Genomic DNA, 21,924 nt, shown 5'->3' on the forward strand with positions numbered 1-21,924 from the left:
GGTCTCCCCACTTTACAGATGAGGAAACTGAGACTTTTTAGAGGTCATCCAAGATGATACCAAGGAAACATTTCATGCAAAGATGGGCTTGATAAAGGACAGAAATGATATGGACCTAACAGAAGCTGAAGATACTAAGAAGAGGTGGTAAGAATACACAGGAGAACTGTACAAAAAAGATCTTCACGACCCAGATAACCACGATGGTGTGATCACTCACCTAGAGCCAGACATCCTGGAATGTGAGGTCAAGTGGGCCTTAGAAAGCATCACTGCGAACAAAGCTAGTGGAGGTGATGGAATTCCAGGTGAGCTATTCCAAATCCTGAAAGATGCTGCTGTGAAAGTGCTGCACTCAATATGCCAGCAAATTTGGAAAACTCAGCAGTGGCCACAGGACAGGAAAAGGTCAGTTTTCATTTCAATCTCAAAGAAAGGCAATGCCAAAGAATGCTCAAACTACCGCACAATTGCACTCATCTCACACGCTAGTAAAGTAATGATCAAAATTCTCCAAGCCAGGCTTCAGCAATACGTGAACCGTGAACTTCCAGATGTTCAAGCTGGATTTAGAAAAGGCAGAGGAACCAGAGATCAAATTGCCAACATCCGCTGGATCATAGAAAAAGCAAGAGAGTTCCAGAAAAACATCTATTTCTGCTTTATTGACTATGCCAAAGCCTTTGACTGTGTGGATCACAATAAACTGGAAAATTCTGAAAGAGATGGGAATGCCAGACCACCTGACCTGCCTCTTGAGAAACCTGTATGCAGGTCAGGAAGCAACAGTTAGAACTGGACATGGAACAACAGACTGGTTCAAATAGGAAAAGGAGTATGTCAAGGGTGTATATTGTCACCCTGCTTATTATCTTCTATTCAGAGTATATCATGTGAAATGCCAGGCTAGAAGCACAAGCTGGAATCAAGATTGCCAGGAGAAATATCAATAACCTCAGATACACCACCTTTATTGCAGAAAGTGAAGAACTGAAGAGCCTCTTGATGAAAGTGAAAGAGGAGAGTAAAAAAGCTGGCTTAAAACTCAACATTCATCTGGTCCCATCACTTCATAGCAAATAGATGCGGAAACAATGGAAACAGTGAGAGACTTTATTTTGGGGGGCTCCAACATCTCTGCGGATGGTGACTGCAGCCATGAAATTAAAAGGTGCTTATCCCTTGGAAGAAAAGCGATGACCAACCTAGACAGCATATTAAAAAGCAGAGACATTACTTTGCCGACAATGGTCCGTCTAGTCAAGGCTATGATTTTCCCAGTAGTCATGTTTGGATGTGAGAGTTGGACTACAAAGAAAGCTGAGCACCGAAGAATTGATGCTTTTGAACTGTATAGAAGACTCTTGAGAGTGCCCTGGACTGCAAGGAGATCAAACCAATCCATCCTAAAGGAAATCAGTCCTGAATATTCATTGGAAGGACTGATGCTGAAACTGAAACTCCAATACTTAGGCCACCTAATGTGAAGAACTGACTCATTGGAAAAGCCCCGGATGCTGGGAAAGATTGAAGGCAGGAGGAGAAGGAGATGACAGAGGATGAGATGGTTGGATGGCATCACCAACTCGATGGACATGAGTTTGAGCAAGCTCCGGGAGTTGGTGATGGACAGGGAAGCCTGGCGTGCTGCAGTCCATGGGGTCACAAAGAGTCAGACACAACTCAGTGAGTGAATTGAACTGAAGTCCACTTCTAACAGTTATTAGCTCTACCCAGGAGAAATTTCCAATCGCATCTCATGCTGGATGGAGGGGGCACCTAAATGCTTTCCTGGCAAGCTCCATCCCAAGGCCTAGGAAAAGGAGGTGGCATAGGACCCGGTGGGTTCCCCTCACCTCCCTGAACTGTGCACTGGCTGTGTAATTTGTGGGACCCAGTGCCAAAGGAAAGGGTGAGGTCCTTTTTCAAAGAGTATTAAGAGATTTCAAGACTGTGACAGCAGAGCATTAAGCCAAGAGCAGGTCTTGTATGGCTAAACAGATCATGCATGCATGCTAAGTCACTTCAGTCGTGTCCAACTCTTTACAACCCTATGGACTGTAGCCCACCAGGCTCCTCTGTCCATGGGATTCTCCAGGCAAAAATACTGGAGTGGATTGCCTTGTTCTCCTTCAGGGAATCTTCCCAACCCCGGGATTGAACCCATGTCTCTTACATCTTCTGCATTGGCAGGTGGGTTCTTTACAATAGGGTCACCTGGGAAGCCCCAGTGAAAAGATTCCATGCCCATCAAGGGGTTCCTGGCTCCTCCCCCTGGATGGAACCATTAGTAACATCAGAAAACAGAGAGGACTATACTCTGCTGAGGAGGAGCCTCAGCAAGGAACACAGAGCTCTGAGTTCTAGCGAGTCCCAGCAGTTCTTCAAGCCCTCTTCCTGCTTCTTCTTCTAAAGAGTGGACAGGATGACCACCACTGTCCTTTAAAGCTGGATGGCTTAGGTTTTGGTGCCAATGCCACAGGGACCATATGGGCTGGCATCTGGGGAAGGCTGGTGCTCAGGGGACAGTCTGGGAATCCAGGGTCCCTTCAGCCTCCCCAGGACATAACTTGGTGGTTATCACAGTGACCTCTCCCACAGCTGGGGTCACCTGTGTGACACCCTCACCTGAATGAACACAGACGAGCTACACATGACAATTTATACTGGCTGACTATATAATGTGTGTGTTTTAGTTGCTCAGTCATGTCCGACTCTTTGCGACCTGATGGACTATAACCCACCAGGCTCCACTGTCCATGGAATTCTCCATGCAAGAACACAGGGTTGCCATTGCCTTCTCCAGGGGATCTTCCCAACTCAGGGTTTGAACCCAGGTCTCCTGCATTGCAGGCAGATTCTTTACTGTCTGAGCTACCAGGGAAGCCCAATAAAATGCATACATATATTGAAAACAACCAAAATAGATGCCACAAAATCCAGAAGAACAGTCTCTTATTTTTCCTGCCTAGGAAACCCCATGGGGGGCCCTGCAAGATCATCATGAAGGGGAGTAGAAATATCAGAAAAATATTAATGCAGAACTTAATAGACCATAACTTCAGGGACCATTTAGGGCTCCACTGGGAGGGCCATGGTCCCAGCACAGCACCTGACAGAGAAAAGAGTACAAAGGAGCCACAGCCCCTGATTAGACCCCCACCCCACCCCCGCCGTCTGCCAGCTGAGCAGCGTGGGGCAAGCAATTTCACCTGTCTCAGCATTTCCTCTGGAAAATGGAGACTTCCCCCTGAGACTGTTTGGAAGACCAAGGGAGATAATATATGTTAAGTCCCAGTCCACAGAGCCTAACATAGAACAGCTGAAAGAGCCACAGCAGAAAACAACACAACATTGTAAAGCAACTACACTCTAATACAAATTTAAGGGGCTTCCCTAGTGGCTCAGTGGTAAAGAATCCACCTGCCAACGTGGGAGACACAGGTTCAATCCCTGATCCGGGAAGATCCCACATACTTCGGAGTAACTAAGCTTATGTGCCACAGCTATTGAGCCTGGGCTCTAGAGTCCGGGAACCACAACTATTGAGCCCATGTGCTGCAAGTACTGAAGCCCACACACCCTAGAGTCCGTGCTCCAAGAGAAGCCACAGCAGTGAGAAGCCTGCACACCACAACCAGAGAGAAGACCCCGCTCGCCACAACTAGAGAAAAGTCCATGCACAGCCAAAAATAATTAAATAAATAAAATTTAAAAAAATTAAATAAAAGAATCAAAGCCAATACTTTCTGAGTGCCATTTACTCCTAGGCCGACCCATATGAAATTGCCAGTGTCCAGCTAGTGTTTATGATAAATACAATGATTATTCCCATTTTAAAGCTAAGGAAACTGAGGCACAGAGAGGTTAATACTCTTTCCTGAAGCCACAAAGCTTAATAAGAGGAGAAGCTTAGATTGAAACCAGACAGTCTGGCTCCAAAGATTAATAACTGAGATTCCAAATGATGACCCTGAATCATCAAGATAAGTTTAATTATGTTCTGCAGTCTCAGTTTGAGAAGTCAGAGAAGTGTGAAATCCATTTTAGAGAAGTCTCCTCTGTGCAAACTAGTCCAAAAAAAAAAAAAGATAAAAGATTGGCTCTGAAATTCATCTAACTGGAAAAATCCATCAGTGAGCCACACCTCGTTCCCCTACCGCACCCCCATAGCAAATATGTGTGCGGCGTTGATAGAGATTTATTTGGCTGTTCAACTTGATCTGTCCTCCCTAACACCATCTAGACCCAGTAACATTTGCCAAAAGCCCATTATGATAAACAGTATGGGGCCATTCAAATCCATGGCCATAAGACAAAACTTCAGGGACTTTCTAGCTGTAACCAAGGCACCCTTCCTCTCTAAAGGGTGCACAACCCATGGGGAGCCCTTGAGACAAGGAACATGGAGCTGCTGAGGGACTTGCTTTTGAAGGTGGCTATGGGTTATGGGTTATGTTGGGCTTCCCTGATGGCTCAGACAGTAAAGAATCTCCCTGCAATGCAGGAGACTCAGGTTCAATCCCTGGGTTGGGAAGATCCCCTGGAGAAGGGAATGGCTACCCACTCCAGCATTCTTGCCTGGAGAATCCCATGGACAGAGGAGCCTGGTGGGCTATGGTCCATGGAATTGTAAACAGTCAGACATGACCAACTAACACTTTCACGCTTTCACATGGTTTATGGTAATAATCATATTTACTATGCTTTGTTCCTCTTAAATAAGGGTTAATAAATGAATCAGCCCTTGATATACACGTGACTCCAGAAGAGGCAATAAAATGTACTGGGCAAGCAGGATTAGGGAGCAGCAAAATCTGGCCAAGGGTCAAAGATCCTGCTGTTTGACATTCTCAGTCAGAGAGAGGGGGGCTCCCTGAGCACATAAAATGCCTTTCCCAAACCAGAAGCATCTCTGGAATCAACTGCAGGGATGGTAAAACAGCTCCGGCAATATATAATTTTCTGCAATTTCTGCCTTTTCACCTCATCTTTTTAAAAAACATATTAAGTTCTTCTCTAACAGCAGGATTGCTTCAATTTGCATCTTTCCGCATGTTAATCAGGCTGCTGGCGAGACCACAGCGCAAACAGCCTTTCTCTCTGGGGTGGTGGCCTGGCCTACTCTAACATGTTAGCCCTCCCTGACCCAGGAGAGGGCCTTGGAGGCCAGAGGTCAGCAGGTGGGCTGAAGGCTGGGAGAGGGTAGCCACAGCCAGGAGGGGAGAATGGAAGGTTACTCTGGCTTGAGTCTTGCTGGCAGCCCCCAGGGTGAGAGCCAGGATAAGGCCAGTGCAAAATTTAAGCAACTCCAAAAATCTCAGTAATCAAAATAAAGATTTTAATGCGGTATTTTAAAAAAAAAATGCAAAAAAAAAATTCCATGACACGTAAAATATCAAAAATCTATTTTAAATAAAATAAAGCCATTTACAAATAAAGAAACTGAGGTACAGAAAGGTCAAGCAACTTGCCCAGGGTCACAGAGCTAGTAAGCAATGGCATTTAGTCTGGATCCAGAGCCCAAGTTCTTAATCGCTTTGCCCTACTGCTCATATTCTGTACCCTAAGAAACACTTTTAAATAGATGTGGAACAGAGTGACATTTATGGTCTTCTCCTTAATATTTGCTATGTTTTCCAAATTTCCTGGGATTAGTGTACTGTCTTTTTTAGTCAGAAAAATGAAGACATTGAAAAGAAAGAACCTGTAAGGGAAAAGAATCTGAAAAAAGAATGAATATACGTAAATGTATCACTGAATCGCTTTGATGGCAACCCACTCCAGTATTCTTGCCTGGAGAGTTCCATGGACAGAGGAGCCTGGCGGGCGACAGTCCATGGAGTCGCAGGGTTGTACGTGACTGAGCACGTGTGGTCACATACACACACATACACCTGAAATTGACACAACATTGTAAATCAACCATATCCCAATATAAACTAAAAATTAAATTTAAAAAAGGTAAGAAAATGAATCATTAGCCACAACTCAGATTTAGCACTCCTCCAGTGTGAACACAACTCAGAGTTGGGGGTGATTCTGTGACCACGGACCTCTGGAAGGGCTCTTGCATTCACAGAGGGGCCTAGCCCCAGAACCCCTGCTTGCCTGGGCAAGCCTGCAGAAGCAAGAGACCTGGGTGTAGGCATTAGGGGTGGTGGTGAAGACTCCACAGGCTACAGTTTATTCTCACGTAGATGGCGAGTATTCAAGCCGGTCTAGGAGCTGGGCCTGTCTCTAGACATCGACTGAATAACCACGTTGAGGTCAAGCTGGTTTTTCTCTGCTGTTTTAATGATTGGCTTCTCAAGCAAGCCAATCAGTTGTGTATTTGTTGATGTGGTCATTCACAGGCGGAGAATTGCAGATTGACCATTTTTCCTCCCACTCATTGAGCCTGTGTGTCTAGGATACTAACCAAACTCCATCAACTAAAGTTCAAAGAAAAATGGAAGAAGTCAGCTATGAGAATGTTCAAGGTATTAATTATATTGTTTCCCTTTAAGAGAACAGATTTAATAAATTATGGCCCATCCATACAACAGAAAATTGATATGTAGCTATTAAATATGTCTTCCAAGAATATCTAATGACATGGGAAAAATAAATCTGGATATCATATTCTACTAATTATAAGAAAAAACTATATACTTGGACACACAGGAAAAAAGCCTTGGAGGAAAGGCTTCAAAATGTCAACAATGATTATCTCTTGGTGATGTTTCTCGTCTGTATTTTCAACTGTCTGTTGGGAACATATTATTTTTTCAGCATCAGGAAAAATGTTTTTGTTTTGATTTCTTTCATTCTGTGTGTTGTTGTTGTTAACCAGAAAGATGATTTCTAAGACCAAAATATTGCAAACTAACTTTTTAAAAGGGTGATGTCTGGGACTTCCCTGGTGGTACGGTGGATAGGAATCTGCCTGCCAATGTAGAGGACATGGGTTTGATTCCCGGTCCGGGAAGATCCCACAGGCCATGGAGCAACTAGGTCCATGTCCCACAACCACTGAACCCGAATGCCTAACTACTAAAGCCCACGTGCCATAGAGCCTGTGCTTTGCAACAAGAGAAGCACCGCAACTAGAGTAGCCCCTGCAAGGAGAGAAAGCCCACGCACAGCCACGAAGACCAAGTGCAACCCAAAATAACTAAGGACCTGCTCTTCCTTTAAAAAATAAAAAATAAAAGGGTGATATCTGAATGCTGATTTTTCATTGTGCAGCACACAGAGCTGTGCTAACCACACACACACACACACACACACATGCACACACAGACACACAAATCATTCCCAAAGATCAACCTGCTTATTCTGGGAATCAGAAGACCTTCACCACTTCCCTCACTTCACCTTACCTCTTTATTCCTATCTTTCTCCCGGAATCTTCCCAAGACTCACATATGCAGACACTGGGCTCTCTCTGAAGTTTGTCTTTAGAACAATGAGAGTTCTGACTTTATCAGGACTTAAAGCTAAGCTTCTCATCCACAAAGTCTCACACCATCTGGCCCCCACATTCACCCACACCTTGGTCTCTCTGACGTCACTCACTATTGTTTTCCTGCTCTTTCCTTTCCAAGAGCTATGGTATTCTTTGTCTGGACTGATCTTCCTCTAGGTAGCTGCAAGGGCTGACTGCCTTACCTGTATGTATTTTGGCATATTATATGGTATGTCCAAGAATTTTCCTTCAGGATAGTAAAGAGTGCTGTGAAACATGTGTCATAAAAAAGAGGCAACGGGTCTGACAGGATTGATGACCCTGCTGTACAGTCATTGCTGGCTGGCAATTTCTGTCTTTCACACAAAATTGAAAACTTTGGGAGGGCATGAACTGAGCCCAAGCATATTTGATGAAATGAAATGAATGAAAACACAAGCAGGCTTTGTTATTGTTCAGTCGCTCCGTTGTGTCTGCCTCTTTGTGACCCCATGGACTGCAGCACACCAGTCTACCTCGTCCTTCACCATCTCCTGGAGCTTGCTCAAACTCATGTCCATTGAGTCAGTGATGCCATCCAACCATCTCATCCTCTGTCATCCCCTTCTCCTCCTGCCTTCAATCTTTCCCAGCATCAGGGTTTTCTCTAATGAGTCGGTTCTTTACATTGGGTGGCCAAAGTATTGCAGTTTTAGTTTCAGCATCATATTCTAAAGAATATTCAGGATTGATTTCCTTTAGGATTGACTGGTTTGACCTCCTTGCAGTCCAAGGGACTCTCAAGAGTCTTTTCCAACACCACAGCTCAAAATTATCAATTCTTTGGTGTTCAGCCTTCTTTATGGTCCAACTCTCACATCCATATATGACTACTGGAAAAACCATAGCTTTGACTATACAGACCTTTGTTGGCAAAGTAATGTCTCTGCTTTTTAATATGCTGTCTAGGTTGGTCATAGCTTTTCTTCCAAGGGACAAGCGTCTTTTAATTTCATGGCTGCAGTCACCATCTGCAGTGATTTTGGAGCCCAAGAAAATAAAGTCTGTCACTGTTTCCATTGTTTCCCCATCTATTTGCCAGGCTGCTGATACCTAGAAGGAGATGGGGAGGGATAGCTGCCAGGTGGAGCTTTGGCTTCCTTGGCTGGTGAGAGGTGAGTCACACTCTCACCAGTGTGTGCAGGGACCTGACTGGATGGCATTGAGAATGTGCATCTGGCCAGGGACTTGTGGCTCCAGAGCGAGGCTGTCTGGCTGCCTGGCAGGCCTAGGGGCAGCTAGGGGTCTGGGAAGGGGAAGCCTAGGAGCTATTCACCACCCGCACCCACAATACCCTCCTGCCTCTCTCTAGAAGTCCAGCCACTCATCAGGCCTACTAACAGCTACTGGCCTGACAAAGCCCATAGCTGTTGCATGTGCCATGAAGGTTCAGAACTTCACTGGATGAGGGAAACACTCCCAAACCACAGGCTTGGGTTAGAATGCTGCAGTCTTAAGCAGGCCACTCCAACTTCTCTGCATCTGGACACTGGGTCACTCACACCTACACGGCCCTGAGTCCCACGAAGGTGAAAGTGTTAGTTGTTCAGTTGTGATCCCTTGGACTGTAGCCCACCAGGCTCCTTTGTCCATGGGATTTTCCAGGCAAGACTACTGAAGCGGGTTGCCATGCCTTTCTCCAGGGGATTGTCCGGACTCAGGGATAGAACCCCTGTCTCCTGCATTGCAGGCAGATTCTTTACTGTCTGAGCCACCAGGGAAGCCCCCTGAGTCCCATGGTGAATGATCAAATAGAGTGTCAACACGAGAGTCTGTCAACTGTGAGGACTATGCAAATATTGGTCAGTATTACATGCATTAATCACTGTTTTACTGCTGACCATAATGAATTCTTTGGTAATTCAGAGGCCTTTCAGGAGATTAAGCTCAGCCTTGTCAACATCAAGTATCACTGAATAATATCTGGGGTCAAATTCTGATTGTTGGAACTTTCTTGGTATTTAAATTCTCCATGAGAAGGGCTTTTCTATAACCCATCAAAGTATGCTGATGACCCTCTGGAGTCAACTCTAATCCTTCTCCGGTCCCTGCCTGCCCACACCATCCCCATGGATGAAAGGAGGGTTTGTCTGCTCCAGCAGAATATATTCATTTGAGCAGGAAGCCCAGCTCTGGTGAAAAACCATCTCTCAGACTCCACCCTCTTCCTTTGATCCTCCTACTGAATGCTGGGATGACAGAAGCAAAGCCGATCAGATGTAATTATTTTAATTCAGCCAGATGCTGGGAATTAGTCTCTTTTTCCTTGCAAGTATTCTAGGGAAAGACAGAACTCAGCCAAAGATGCCCCCAAAGAAAAGGAGCTGACAATCTCAAGAGGAAGGGAGGGAGCCCCCCACCCCCACTTGCTCTGAAACTGCTTAAATCTAAGAAGCTGCTGCCATCCGTGGATGCAGGGGGAGGAGGGCAGAGTGGGGGAGGAGGAGGAGAGCCTAAACACACACTGTTTACCAATCCCGGAAAACGAGACCAATAGCAGCACCCAGCACCATCTAGAGCTTTAGAATTTCCAAAGCACTTTCGTTTGTATTACTTTGTCTAATTATAAACCAGGGAGGAAGCCACCGACTGAGTTAGAAGCTGAGGGCAAACTGAATTTAGGTTTCAGGGAATTCAGATTCGGTCTTCCCCAGACACCCACTAGGAGGAGAGCCCCTGGGGCACGGTCACCTTCACATCCTTTAATCCTCACAGCAAGCTCCAGCATACAGGCGGAGAAACTGAGGCTCAGGAAGCTTGAATAGAAGCTCTAGTCTACATATCGGCTGGGTTCTTGCCCTTGTCCTCTCTGAGAAACTCTAATACTCTGGCCACCTGATGCAAAGGACTGACTCATTGGAAAAGCCCCTGATGCTGGGAAAGATTGAAGGCAGGAGGAGAAGGAGATGACAGAGGATGAGATGGTTCGATGGCATCACCAACTCTACAGACATGAGTTTGAGCAGGCTCCGGGAATTGGTGACGGACAGGGAACCCTGGCATGCTGCAGTCCATGGGGTCACAAAGAGTCGGACACACCTGAGTGACTGAACTGACTCTCTCCCTTGTAGGGACTCCAATAGTGTCCAGATCGCCAGCATATACAGGTTATACCCACATCCCCTAAACATTTGGTTTGGGCTTCCTGTTCATTCAATTAAAGATTCACAGAAAAGCCTCTGTGATCACCTACTGCACGCCCCACCCTCTGTTGGTGTACATGTGGGGGAGGTTTAGTCCCGGGGTCAAGGTCCACCAGACCCACAGAGGTAAACAGACAAGCAGAGAAAGCAGATAGAGCAACTGTGTTTGAGCAGATCACGACTGAAGCGACTTAGCAGCAGCAGCAGCAGCAGCAGCCATTGCTATACTTCCCAAAGAATATCAATTCTGTGTCTTATTCTCCAACTGGAAGCCCCTGAATGCAGAGTTTGAGACACTACAGCCTCGTTATTAAAGACCCTGGCTACCCCCCAGCTCCCCCCCAGTTGTCCCTACCTCCTGCTTCTCTGCAGTCCCACAGAAGAAGCAAAACCAAGGGCTGTGTAGGACTGCAGACTCTGGCTTCCCAACATACACGCGCGCGCGCGCACACACACACACACACCAACCACATGCTCTCACCCCCTCAGCCCCATGTAGGGGCATCACCCTACTCCAGAGCTAAAAGGGAAAAATGACAACTAAATGCTAAGCGCCCAGCCTCCCAGACTGAAAAGGCCTCTCCACTGCCAGTGTTGGTGCCAAGGCAGTCTTGGCTCAAGGACAAGTGAGCGTGGCCGTGACGGGGAGTGGACCAGGGCTCCCAGCCCAGCTCAGCGGCTGACCGTGGGCGAGCTTTTTCCTCTCCCTGTGCCTCAGTCAGCTCAGCTCTAAAAAGGGGAGACATCTTCCAGCTCCAAAGCTGTGGACTTCTACGACAGCCAAGGTAGACTGAAGAGCCCTGCCTTCCCCCATTGCCTCCAAGGACACCCTGCGGTCCCAGGGTCCCAGGGAGGCCAGCCTGCCCTCCATCCCCACCCCCCCACCCCAGGTCTTGTCCTACAGTCCCTCTGCCACTCACCCTGCAGTTGCTGAGCTCCTCAGCAGACAGGATGATGGTGCCACATTTCTTCCCTGGGACACCGCTGAGAGAGGAGAAGATGAGAGAATGGAAAGTCGGACAAAGACAGAGCCACAAGCCTGAGCTCTCCCTGAATCAGCCCTCTTCAGCCTCCCCTCACCTCCCCACCACCATCCAGCAGATCTGCTCTGAAGCCCCTAAGAAGACAGAGTCTCCTGTGATCTAGGGCGCTGCTTCCTGGGCCAGGCCCCCAGGCCTAGAGTTGCCCCACCCCCTGCTCCCCAAGAGCCCACCAAGAAGGGTACTGTCTGCATTGAAAGTCCTAGAAAAGCATCCAGACTCACCCGGAGGCTTCCAGACCAGTGGTTCTCAAACTTTCCGTCCAGAGACCACTTCTGTGGGCAAAAGACCTCGTGGGCTAGCCACCCCACCCTGCACCCAGCTGATCCCCAGAGTCCCGGAACATCCCAGCTCTGAGCCACTCTGATCCATTGGAGGACGGAGAGCAGTAAGAGGCAGTGAAACAGGAGGATGGGTGTACTCTGGGTGGCAGCTTGCCAGGCCGTCTCCCATGGCTCCCTCCCCTGCAACTTCTTGGCTGAGGTCTCTCTGGGGGAGAGAGATCTCAGCCAACCCTGAGGCTCCTCTGTGAGGTGGGCGACCAGGACGTGAAGTTGGCCCCCCTCCCCCAGAGAATCCTCTCTAGGGGAGCAAGTTCCCAGGGTGGGGTTTTACCACGACCTCTTCCTTTGGTCAGGAGGGACCCCACCCCGCCCAGGTACTAGCCCATCGCACTCCGATGTTTAGGACTAACCCCAGGGTAGGGGGAGGTCCCTTCCAGCCCCTGGGAGGGAGAAGAAAATGGCAGCCGTCCAGTAGCTGTGTGACTTTGGGCTCATTACTGCACCTCTCTGAGTCTCAGTTTCCTAGCCCATAAAATGGGTGTGACTGTAGCATCCATTTTACAAAATAATATGCACACACACCGTGCCTGACGCGGAGGAGGCCTCAAGAGCACCATTTCTCTCCCTGCCTGGCTCCCTTTACCACTCTGCAAAGCTGATGAAATGCAGCCCACACTCGAGCCAGCCTCAGGGCCACAACATGCTGGCTGCGGATCACATTTAGGAGAACCACTGATGGAGCTCTCTCCAGTGCCAGCTCTTGAAGGGAGAGAGTCTCAAACAGAGGAAGCAGGGGAGCTGGCCCTCTGCAGGGGGCTGATGAGATAGCTCAGATCCCTCCAGATGAGGTGGCCAGAGCAGGGCTGCAGCTGGAGTGTCCCCTGCCCCAGCCAGGTGGCCAGCTTGTCCCCCTAGACTTGGGCAGCCAGCTGAGTAACCCAAAGCCCTTCCGCCCCCAGCCGGCCCTGCCTGCTGGTAAAGATTGATTTGTTTGACCAGGGAGATAGAATGCTCACACCAGCCTCCTCTGTCCAATGTTTCTCCATCTGCTCCTCTCCTTGCCTCTGAGCCCCTCGTCTATTTCCGATCTTTCCTTCCACGCTCTCCAGCCCCAGTCAGCTCCCACCTGCCTGGCCTTTCTCTCTCTCCCTCCCTTCCCACTCGCTCTCCCTTTCTGTTTCTCTCTCTGACTCCTGCTCTCTCTCCAATTGCTGCTTTTCTACTCTTCTTGTAAATTAGCATCCATACCGTTCCTGGGCTGCGGGCATCCCTGGGTCCCCTGAAGGCCCCTTTCCTACATCCTGCTAGTTGGATGGACAATCCAGCTACTGAGACCCCAGCTTCTAGAGGCCCTCAGCAAAGGCCAGTGGCCCCTCCAGGTGGGTCCCCCAAGCAGATGCTCCCTACCCTGGTCCCCCTAGCCCCTGCCAGGTGTGGACCCTCTTGCCAACCAGGAGAGGAAAGGGAAGGAGTGGGAGGGTCTCCGTGGCCATATTTGCATGAGGCCAGCCAAAAGCAGATGGTCAGGGTTGGGCTGGGGGAACGTGGCTAGCCCACCCCAGCTGGTAAGGAAATGCGGAAAGTGAGGGTTTAGCAGAATCTACTCTGTGAGGAGGCTGACGTCCAGCAGTGGAAGCACTGGAGAAGAGGGAGATAAAGACAAGGGAGGAGAAGGCTGAGAGGCGGGAGGGCGAAGAAACCGGGCCTGGGGAGAGGACAGGAAGGAAGAGGGCCCAGTCCCTGCTGATGCCCAGAAACGGCCCCTACCTCTAAGCCCCACCCTGCACCCCAAAGTCCTCTGACCTCTGGGGTTGGGGATGCCAGAGCTCTAGCCTGGGTTGGGGGAGGGCCAGCTGCAGAGTGGCCCCAAGTGCCTGGGTCCTGTAGGAGGGACCCAGGACCCTCTCTGTGCCCCTGAGCAGGACTGAAGAAGGCACAGTGGTGGGAGCAGGGACGGGACCAGGACCCCAAGGCCCTCTTCTGCAGAGCTGGCTGAATGTCTGAGGACTCCAGGGCCAGAGGTGTCTGATGGCCTACCCGTTGGACACAGCTGGCATGGGCTTGCCTGTCCTGGAATTCAGGCTGAACGCTCCTATTCTGTGGAGAGAAAGAGCATGTCGTGAGCTGAGTATCCCCGTCCTGAGGGGCCAGAGCTCTCGGCATCACCAAAACTCTTGGAGACAGGTTTCTGTTCTGGATCAAACATCAGAATAGGTCCAAGAGCCACAGGCCAGGGGAAGGAGAGGTATTCTTCCCAAACCTAACAAGGTGAAGCCTTGGGCAACTTCACCTCAGAGGTTCTTGGGGTGTGTTTCCTGGACAAGCAGCATCACCTCCCCTGGGGACGTGTTACACATGGAAATTCTCGGGCCCTTGCCTGGACCTGGGGTTGGAGCCCAGCAGTCTATGAAACCAGCCCTCCAGGGGATGCTGGTGCCTGCTTCAGTTTGAGAACCTCTGCGTGACCTCTCTGAGCCTCAGCGTGCAGGCTGTGAAACGGGGAGATTGACCTCGTGAGGTCACAGAGACGAAACACTGTCTGGCCCAGAACAGACACCCATTGGAAGGAAGCCATTCATAGGTCTAGCCAGGGAAACAACTAAACTTGGCCATGTGGAAGCTTCAGTGGGGGAGTAGGTCCCCTCCTTCACCAGCACCCTGCGTCTCCACATTTTCGATCCTGTTTGACCTTTAAAGCTCCTCCCACTGGCTCCTCCCCAACCCAAAGTCTTTCTCCACCCCCCGGAAGGTGTGCCCCTCCACCCCTGGAGGGCCAGGGGGCAGCACAGACCCAAATAACTCAGGTGCTTTTGACCCAGGCAGTTGGGAGCTGAGAGGGACAGACACACACTGACTCCTGGGATCCAAATTCTATAAGCTTCAGAGCCCTCAAACATGGGATTACTCCCTATTCTCAAGAAATGATAGCTATTTATCACTATATTCCGTGAAGCCAGAGGATGACACCTTTTGGGGGACAAGGAGGACTTTCTGGGGGCTCTGAAGTTTCCACATAGTTGTTGGGGGTCAGAGACAGGGCCTGGGAAAGAGAACAGCCCCCGCCCCCCAATAACACATTCTGCAGTTACTGATCATGATGAGGGGACAGCGTCCAGTGTGAAATTGGCAGAAGCCGGGGCGGGGGGGGGGCGGTGCTTTTCTGCCCACCCTACCCTGTGACCTGGACAAATGTCCCAGTTTGCAGGCCTCTCTTGCCTGGGCCGTGCTCCTGGGGGTTCCTGAGAAACAGGGACAAGAGAGGTCACCCCACTGCGTGGGCAACCCTGGCTGGTCCCTTAAGCCACCCCCAGGCTCCACTGTGAGAAGCCTTGGGACTCTTCATGGCAGAGCCTGTTCAGTGTAATAGTTTCCCCCTAAAGCACTGAAAACCCTATGATGCAGGGGCAGGGTGGGGTGGGGAGGGCTTCGCCATCCGAACAATCTGAAGGCTACTCTATGTGAGCAGATCCCTAGGTTCAAATCCTAGCTCTTCTACTTCCTAGCTATGTGGCCTTGGGCAAATCACTTCCCTCTCTGGGCTTCAGTTTCTTCCCCTATATAATGATGGGGTGGGGTGGGAGTGGACTACATAAGGTCTCCGGCCATTCTATGGAATGTGGGGCTCTAATAAGTGAGCCGAGGTCTCTCCAAGATAATTGGGTTAAACGTCCTGCAAGGCCCTTTCAGTCTCCATACTTCTGACTGCCCATGATGACCGGCTGACGGCTTGCCCCTCCCCTGAGCTAGCCCTCAGCAAGGATGAACAGCAAGTTGGACCATCACTGAGGAAGCAACCCAGATAGCCTCCACTTCCCTGTATACTTACGTGAGGGACTTCTCCAGGCGGCTCCCAGGGGACCCCACAATCTCTCCAAGGGTGCAGAAGGCCTGGCCCAGGAAATCCTGCACATCCAGGGTGCAAAAAAGACCACTGTCACCCACTAGGCTCACAGTCGTCCTGCCTCCCCCATCACCCCACACCTGGATATACGAGGGCTCTGAAATGACGGGATGTAGCATCAGACACACACTCTGTGTCATAGTGAAGCCCAAGGCCAACTCAGAGTTTGGCATTTAGGAGATTTTCAGAATTGCTGGGCAGGTGCTGGCAGAACTCACATGTTTGGATAAATCAGGACTCTTGGAGTCAACATCATACCTGCAGGGAACACAGAGAGATGGTGAAGGCAGCTGGGGCAGCCTGCCCTGAACTGTCTGGCTTCTTGAGCTGAGCCAGAACCCATGCTCTCCCCAAACCAGGCACTAACACAGTGGACATTTCTGGGAGTAATAGCAAGGAGACAAATATGGTAGCCTTCTAAGGTGCTAGACCTGGTGTGTCTTTTGATCTGGGTGATAAATGGATATCAAAATGCATCATGGGATTGGGTTTGAGCACTTCACTATATATAAGTTATGTTGTTGTTTAGCCAATAAGTCATGTCCAACTCTTTGCAACCCCATGAACTGCAGTCCTCCAGGTTCCTCTGTCCATGGGATTTTCCAGGCAAGAATACTGGAGTGGGTTGGCATTTCCTTCTCCAGGGGATCTTCCCAACCCAGGGATCGAACCCACATCTCCTGCATTGGCAGGTGGATTCTTTACCACTGAGCCACCAGGGAAGCCCAGATGTAAGTTGTGTATGTGTTAGTCACTCAGTAGTATCGGACTCTTTGCAACTCCATGGACTGTAGCCTGCCAGGCTCCTCTGTCCATGGGATTCTCCGGGCAAGAATACTAGAATGGGGTGCTGTGCCCTCTTCCAGAGGATCCTCCCGATCCAGGGATTGAACCTGTGTCTCTTGTGTCTCCTGCATCAGCAGGCAGGTTCTTTACTACTAGTGCTACCTGGGAAGCTGACTTCCCAGCAATGGGTTGCATTGACTGCCCTGGGCCTCGAGTCCTCCTATTCCTCCCTCCACTTTTGTCTCCTTTTACTGCATTTTTTTCCCTTCGTTCCCTCTTTGCCAACCCCTGTTCCCCATTCCATCCACAATTCTCTGGGGGCACAGTCCTTTCTAACCACCCTATACCCCGAACAAAACAACAAAACACTCCTCCACCTACTCACCAGACTGAAACCCCCCTGTCACCTTTAACCTCAGGAGAGGGGCACTCTGCATCCATGTGATGAACACATAGATGCTTTGAGTCTGATCAGCCAGGTAACCTCAGCAGGAGGGGAAACTGGAGGGGACCTGCCCCCAGAACCAGCTTTGACAGAGGAAGAGTTCACTGGGGACTTGGGCTCCCTGGAGGCAGAGCTGGAGTTGCCCCCAAGATCTTCCTCAACCACCCGCCCCAGAATCAGGTAGCTTGCCCAGTGCCCTTCCACACTAGACAAATGGGGGGGTGCCTTTGTTCCCTCTCCCCACCTCTCTTCCATCTCCTGATGTGGGTGGGGCTGGACTTCAGCTAATAGTCCCTTTTCTCCCAGGTCAACCCTGGGCTTCCTCTGATATGACAGATCTCCTACCTTCCTGAGTGAGGAAACCGCTGCCCCAACAAGAAGTCCTGGAGCCCCACCTCCCAACCGTGGTTCCCTCCCCAGCTCCAACCTCAGCACCATCTTCTACTTACAGGTCAAAACGGAGGTTCTGCTTCTCCTCGAAGAAGTAATCCACGATGAACTTGCGCACGAAGTCGGGATTGAGTGTGTTGTCGATGACTTCGGTGCGTCCAAACTGCAAGAGGAGAAGGGGCGTGGGTCTCGCAGCCAGGCTGGAGGGACTGGACTCAGAGACTCCCCAGTCCTGAACCCAGTAGTAATGGAAACCACACCTCTTCCAGCCCCTGACCCCACCCTCATCCCCTCGTCAAGGAGAGACCTCCCTCATCTCACAGTGGAAGCCATCTACCTTTGGTTCTAATCTCCACTGCCATCCCCTTACTCTCATTTTCTTTACATAGGTTCCACTCAAGTGAGAGAGTGTTTTTTCTGTTGGCTTTTTTTTGGCTTGTGGGATCTTAGTTCCCCAATCAGGGATCAAACTGGGATCTTTAGCAATGAAATCACAGAGTCCTAACCACCGGATGGCCAGGGAATTCCCAAGTGAGATGGTTTTGATATCTGGACGTCTGAGCAGGCCCCTCACTTGCCCACCTCCCTGCCTTTGCCTATGCTGTGTCCTTCACCTGGCCTCCCCTTCTCGGCCAGTGGCGTGTCCTCCACTCTTCCAAGGTCCATTGTTAATGCTGCCTCCTCCAGGCAACCGTCCTGATTCCTCCAACCAGACACCTCTCTGTGAGCACACTGAACTTGTGCTACCTCTATGACTACCTTCCTTCTCGGACTGATTTCGATTTAGGTGTACTGATTTGATGCCCTGATGGTAAATGCAAGGCAGAGACAGGGGCTGTGAGATCTCTGAAGATCCCTTCTCCTGGTGTTCATGCCCTTGTGTAATCCTCTCCTCTTGAATGTGGACTGGAGTTAATGGCTCGCTTCTAATGAAGATTGGACTAGAACACAAGTCACTTCTGAGGTTATGTTATAAATGACTATGGCGGGGCTTCCCTGATGGTCCAGTGGTTAGGATTCTGCCTTCTATGCAGGGGACATAGGTTTGATGCCTAGTAGGGGAACTAAGATCCCACATGCTAGCGGGAAACTAAGCCTGTGATGCACAACCAGAGGAGCTCCCATAACAAAGGATCACACCAAAGACACAGCACGGCCAAAAAAGACTATGGCTTTGTCTTGGGCACCTTCCCTCTCTCCTGCTCACTGTGATGAAGCCAGATGCCATGGTGTGAGCTGACCTATGCAGAGGCCCATGTGGAAAGGAACCACGATGGCTATCAGCCAACCCACCCCTGAGAATCTGAATCCTACCAAAAACCACTGAAGGAACTTAGAAGTGGGATCCTGCCCCAGCCCAGCCTTGAAAGGACTGAGGTCCTGGCCAACGCCTTGACAGAAGCCTTGTGAGAGACCTTGAGGCAAAGGATTCCACAAAGCTGAACCCAGATTCATGACCCTGTTGTTTAAGTGGCTAAAGTGTGTTAGTCTATCAGTAGTGTCTGACTCTTTGCGATCCCATGGACTGTAGCCCGCCAGGCTTCTCTGTCCATGGAATTTTCCAGGCAAGAACACTGGAGTGAGTTGCCATTTCCTCTTCCAGGGGATCTCCCCGACCCAGAGATTGAACACGAATCTCCTTTGTCTCCTGCATTGGCAGGCGGATTCTTTACCACTGAGCCACGTGGAAAACCCCATGTGGTTTCCCATGCTAATGCTTAAGGACTCAGCTCCCCAGAAGTCCAGCTCTCCAACTCCCGCAGTTCGCCTCATATCCCTATGACTGCACTCACCACACGCCCTAACCGTGATCTACTCTTTTCATCCCAATAGATAGAGCTTCTCAAGCAATGGGAGGATCCAAGTTTTCCTCATCTTTCACAGATGATTATAGCACCAGCAGCTGCTGTAAACACTTTGCACCATATTCCTTTAATTAATCTTTTTATGGTAGGCTTCCCTATTTTATGGATGAGAAAATGAAAGCACCGAAAAGCCAAGTAATTTGTCTAGAGTCATAAGGCTAATAATTGCTGACTTCAGGCATTCTGGCTCACGTTCTCTAAGCATGTTGCCCTACATGTAAGGTTCTGAGAGCAAGGACAGCAGAAGCCCACTGCTCCCAGTGACTGGTGCAGAGTAGCTACTCATTGTTGAATGAAGTAAGATCGAAGGAGGAAATGGATGAGAGGGTTTGAGTTCCAACTTTATCACAAGCTGATTATGTGACAAGATCAGAGACTTTCAAGGCCTCAGCTTCCTCATCAGAAGATGGAATATAACACTACTTGTTCTGGGACTACCCTGGTGGCCCAGTGGTTGAAAATCAGCCTACCCAACCTGAATGGGAGGGGAGTTTGGGGGAGAATGGATACATGTATACATATGGCTGAGCTGCTTCGTGATTCACCTGAAACTATCACAGTATTGTTAAGTGGTTATAACCCAATAAAGAGTTTAATAAAGGTTTAAAATAAAATCAAAAAGAATCTATCTGCCAATGCAGGGGACACGGGTTCGATTCTTGGTCTGGGTACCATGGCTACTGAGCCTATATTCTAGAGCCCACGCGCCACAAGAGAAGACATCATAATGAGAAGCCTGTTCGCTGCTGTTAGAGAAAGCCTGAGCACAGGAACAAAGACCCAGAGCAGCCAAAAATAAATAAATAAGAACACTACTTGTTCTGCTTGTTTCTTTGAGTTATCCAATTCAATTCAATGATGAATTCAACAGTTTTCAAGCACTTATAAAGTAGGCCAGGCAGCGTGGTGGGTCCTGGGCTACAAAGATAAATAGAATATGAATCCTATATTTCAGGACTCCTCTGTCGTAGGTGAGACAGCTCAGACTCAAATAATAACTACAAGACAGTGTGAGAACAGTCATCACAGAATTACATGCAAAGGTCTAAGGCAGGGTGTACTCCTCTGGCTGGGGAAGCATGGAAGTCATTGAAACGTACCAAAAAGCAGATCCCTGGGTGTCCTGTTTCACATACCAGTCCAGGTATCTGATTTCATAGAGCTCTGTATCTTTCATTACCTCTGAGCTTTTTTACAACTCTGTAAATTACAGAAGGCATAACGTAATGCAAATGATTCTTATCCACAGAAATGCAAATAAATTTCCCTCAGTGGGATGCAATTGATTATTTGATTATTACCCAGTGGATTTGCATCTATTTGTACATTCATCTCAGCATTCGTGATTGTGTATGTGCTCACATTGTTGGATTTGAACCAGTAATAACATCTTACTGGTTCCCTCATTAATGAATAAGTTGAATAAAATTTTGCTACGTGTTCAATTTATATTTCTGTGGGAATCATTATTTTATCTTTAAAAAATGTATCCTTTAACAAGAGATTTTTCAAAATAACCCATGCTCGGAATTCCCTGGTAGTCCAGTGGTTAGGACTCTGCCCTTTCACTGCCAAGGGTGAGGGTTTGATCCCTGGCAGGGGAACTAAAAATCCCACAAGGCTTGAGGCAGGGTCAAAAAAAAAAAAAAAAAGAACCCATACTCAAGCCCTACCACAGGCCAATTAAATCCAAGTCTCAATGGGTGGGGTCTGAACAACTGTATTTTTCAAAAGTTCCCTACATAAGTTTAAGGTGCAGATGGTGTTAAGAATAGCAGATTCTCAGTAGGAACACAGGGTCTTCCCAGGTGGCACTAGTGGTAAAGTACCTGCCTGACAATGCAGGAGACATAAGAGACGCAGGTTCAGTCCCTGGGTGGGGAAGATCCCCTGGAGGAGGGCATGGAAACCCACTCCAGTATTCTTGTCTGGAGAATCCCATGGACAGAGGAGCCTGGAGAGCCACAGTCCGTACGGACAGGATTGAAGCAACTTAGCATGCATGCAGGATGAAGGAAGAAAACTAACATTTATTGAGCCCCTTACTGAATAGTCAGTAGATTAAGTGGATCTTTATAGTTGAGTTATTTCAAATCCTAAAAGATGATGCTGTGAAAGTGCTGCACTCAATATGCCAGCAAATTTGGAAAACTCAGCAGTGGCCACAGTACTGGAAAAGGTCAGTTTTCATTCCAATCCTAAAGAAAGGCAATGCCAAAGAATGTTCAAATTACCTCACAATTGCATTCATCTCACATGCTACCAAAGTAATGCTCAAAATTCTCCAAGCCAGGCTGCAACAGTACATGAACAGTGAATTTCCAGATGTTCAAGCTGGATTTAGAAAAGAAAGAGGAACCAGAGATCAAATTGCCAACATCCGTTGGATCATCAAAAACGCAAGAGAGTTCCAGAAAAACATCTACTTCTGCTTTATTGACTACTCCAAAGCCTTTGACTATGTGAATCAAAACAAACTGTGGAAAATTCTTCAAAAGATAGGAATACCAGACTACTTTACCTGCCTCCTGAGAAATCTGCATGCAGGTCAAGAAGCAACAGTTAGAACCAGACATGGAAC

At 48.8% G+C, this 21,924-nt stretch overlaps 1 protein-coding gene across 2 annotated transcripts in view; it reads right to left on the reverse strand.

The window, feature by feature from the left end:
* Positions 1 to 21,924, reverse strand: part of CPNE5 (copine 5) — a 102,155-nt gene that overhangs the window by 40,597 nt on the left and 39,634 nt on the right. The window contains exons 4-9 of one of the 2 annotated variants that reach the window (XM_019986335.2): positions 17,538 to 17,641; positions 16,076 to 16,115; positions 15,783 to 15,859; positions 13,994 to 14,053; positions 11,897 to 11,947; positions 11,553 to 11,616 (exon numbers count right to left, since the gene is read on the reverse strand). In XM_019986335.2, the coding sequence (XP_019841894.2) occupies positions 11,553 to 11,616; positions 11,897 to 11,947; positions 13,994 to 14,053; positions 15,783 to 15,859; positions 16,076 to 16,115; positions 17,538 to 17,641 (396 nt within the window). The remainder of the gene's footprint in view (positions 1 to 11,552; positions 11,617 to 11,896; positions 11,948 to 13,993; positions 14,054 to 15,782; positions 15,860 to 16,075; positions 16,116 to 17,537; positions 17,642 to 21,924) is intronic. The other variant, XM_019986336.2, reaches the window with a different exon arrangement.

This window comes from Bos indicus, chromosome 23, assembly GCF_029378745.1.
Source record: "Bos indicus isolate NIAB-ARS_2022 breed Sahiwal x Tharparkar chromosome 23, NIAB-ARS_B.indTharparkar_mat_pri_1.0, whole genome shotgun sequence".
NCBI classification, from domain to species: domain Eukaryota; kingdom Metazoa; phylum Chordata; class Mammalia; order Artiodactyla; family Bovidae; genus Bos; species Bos indicus.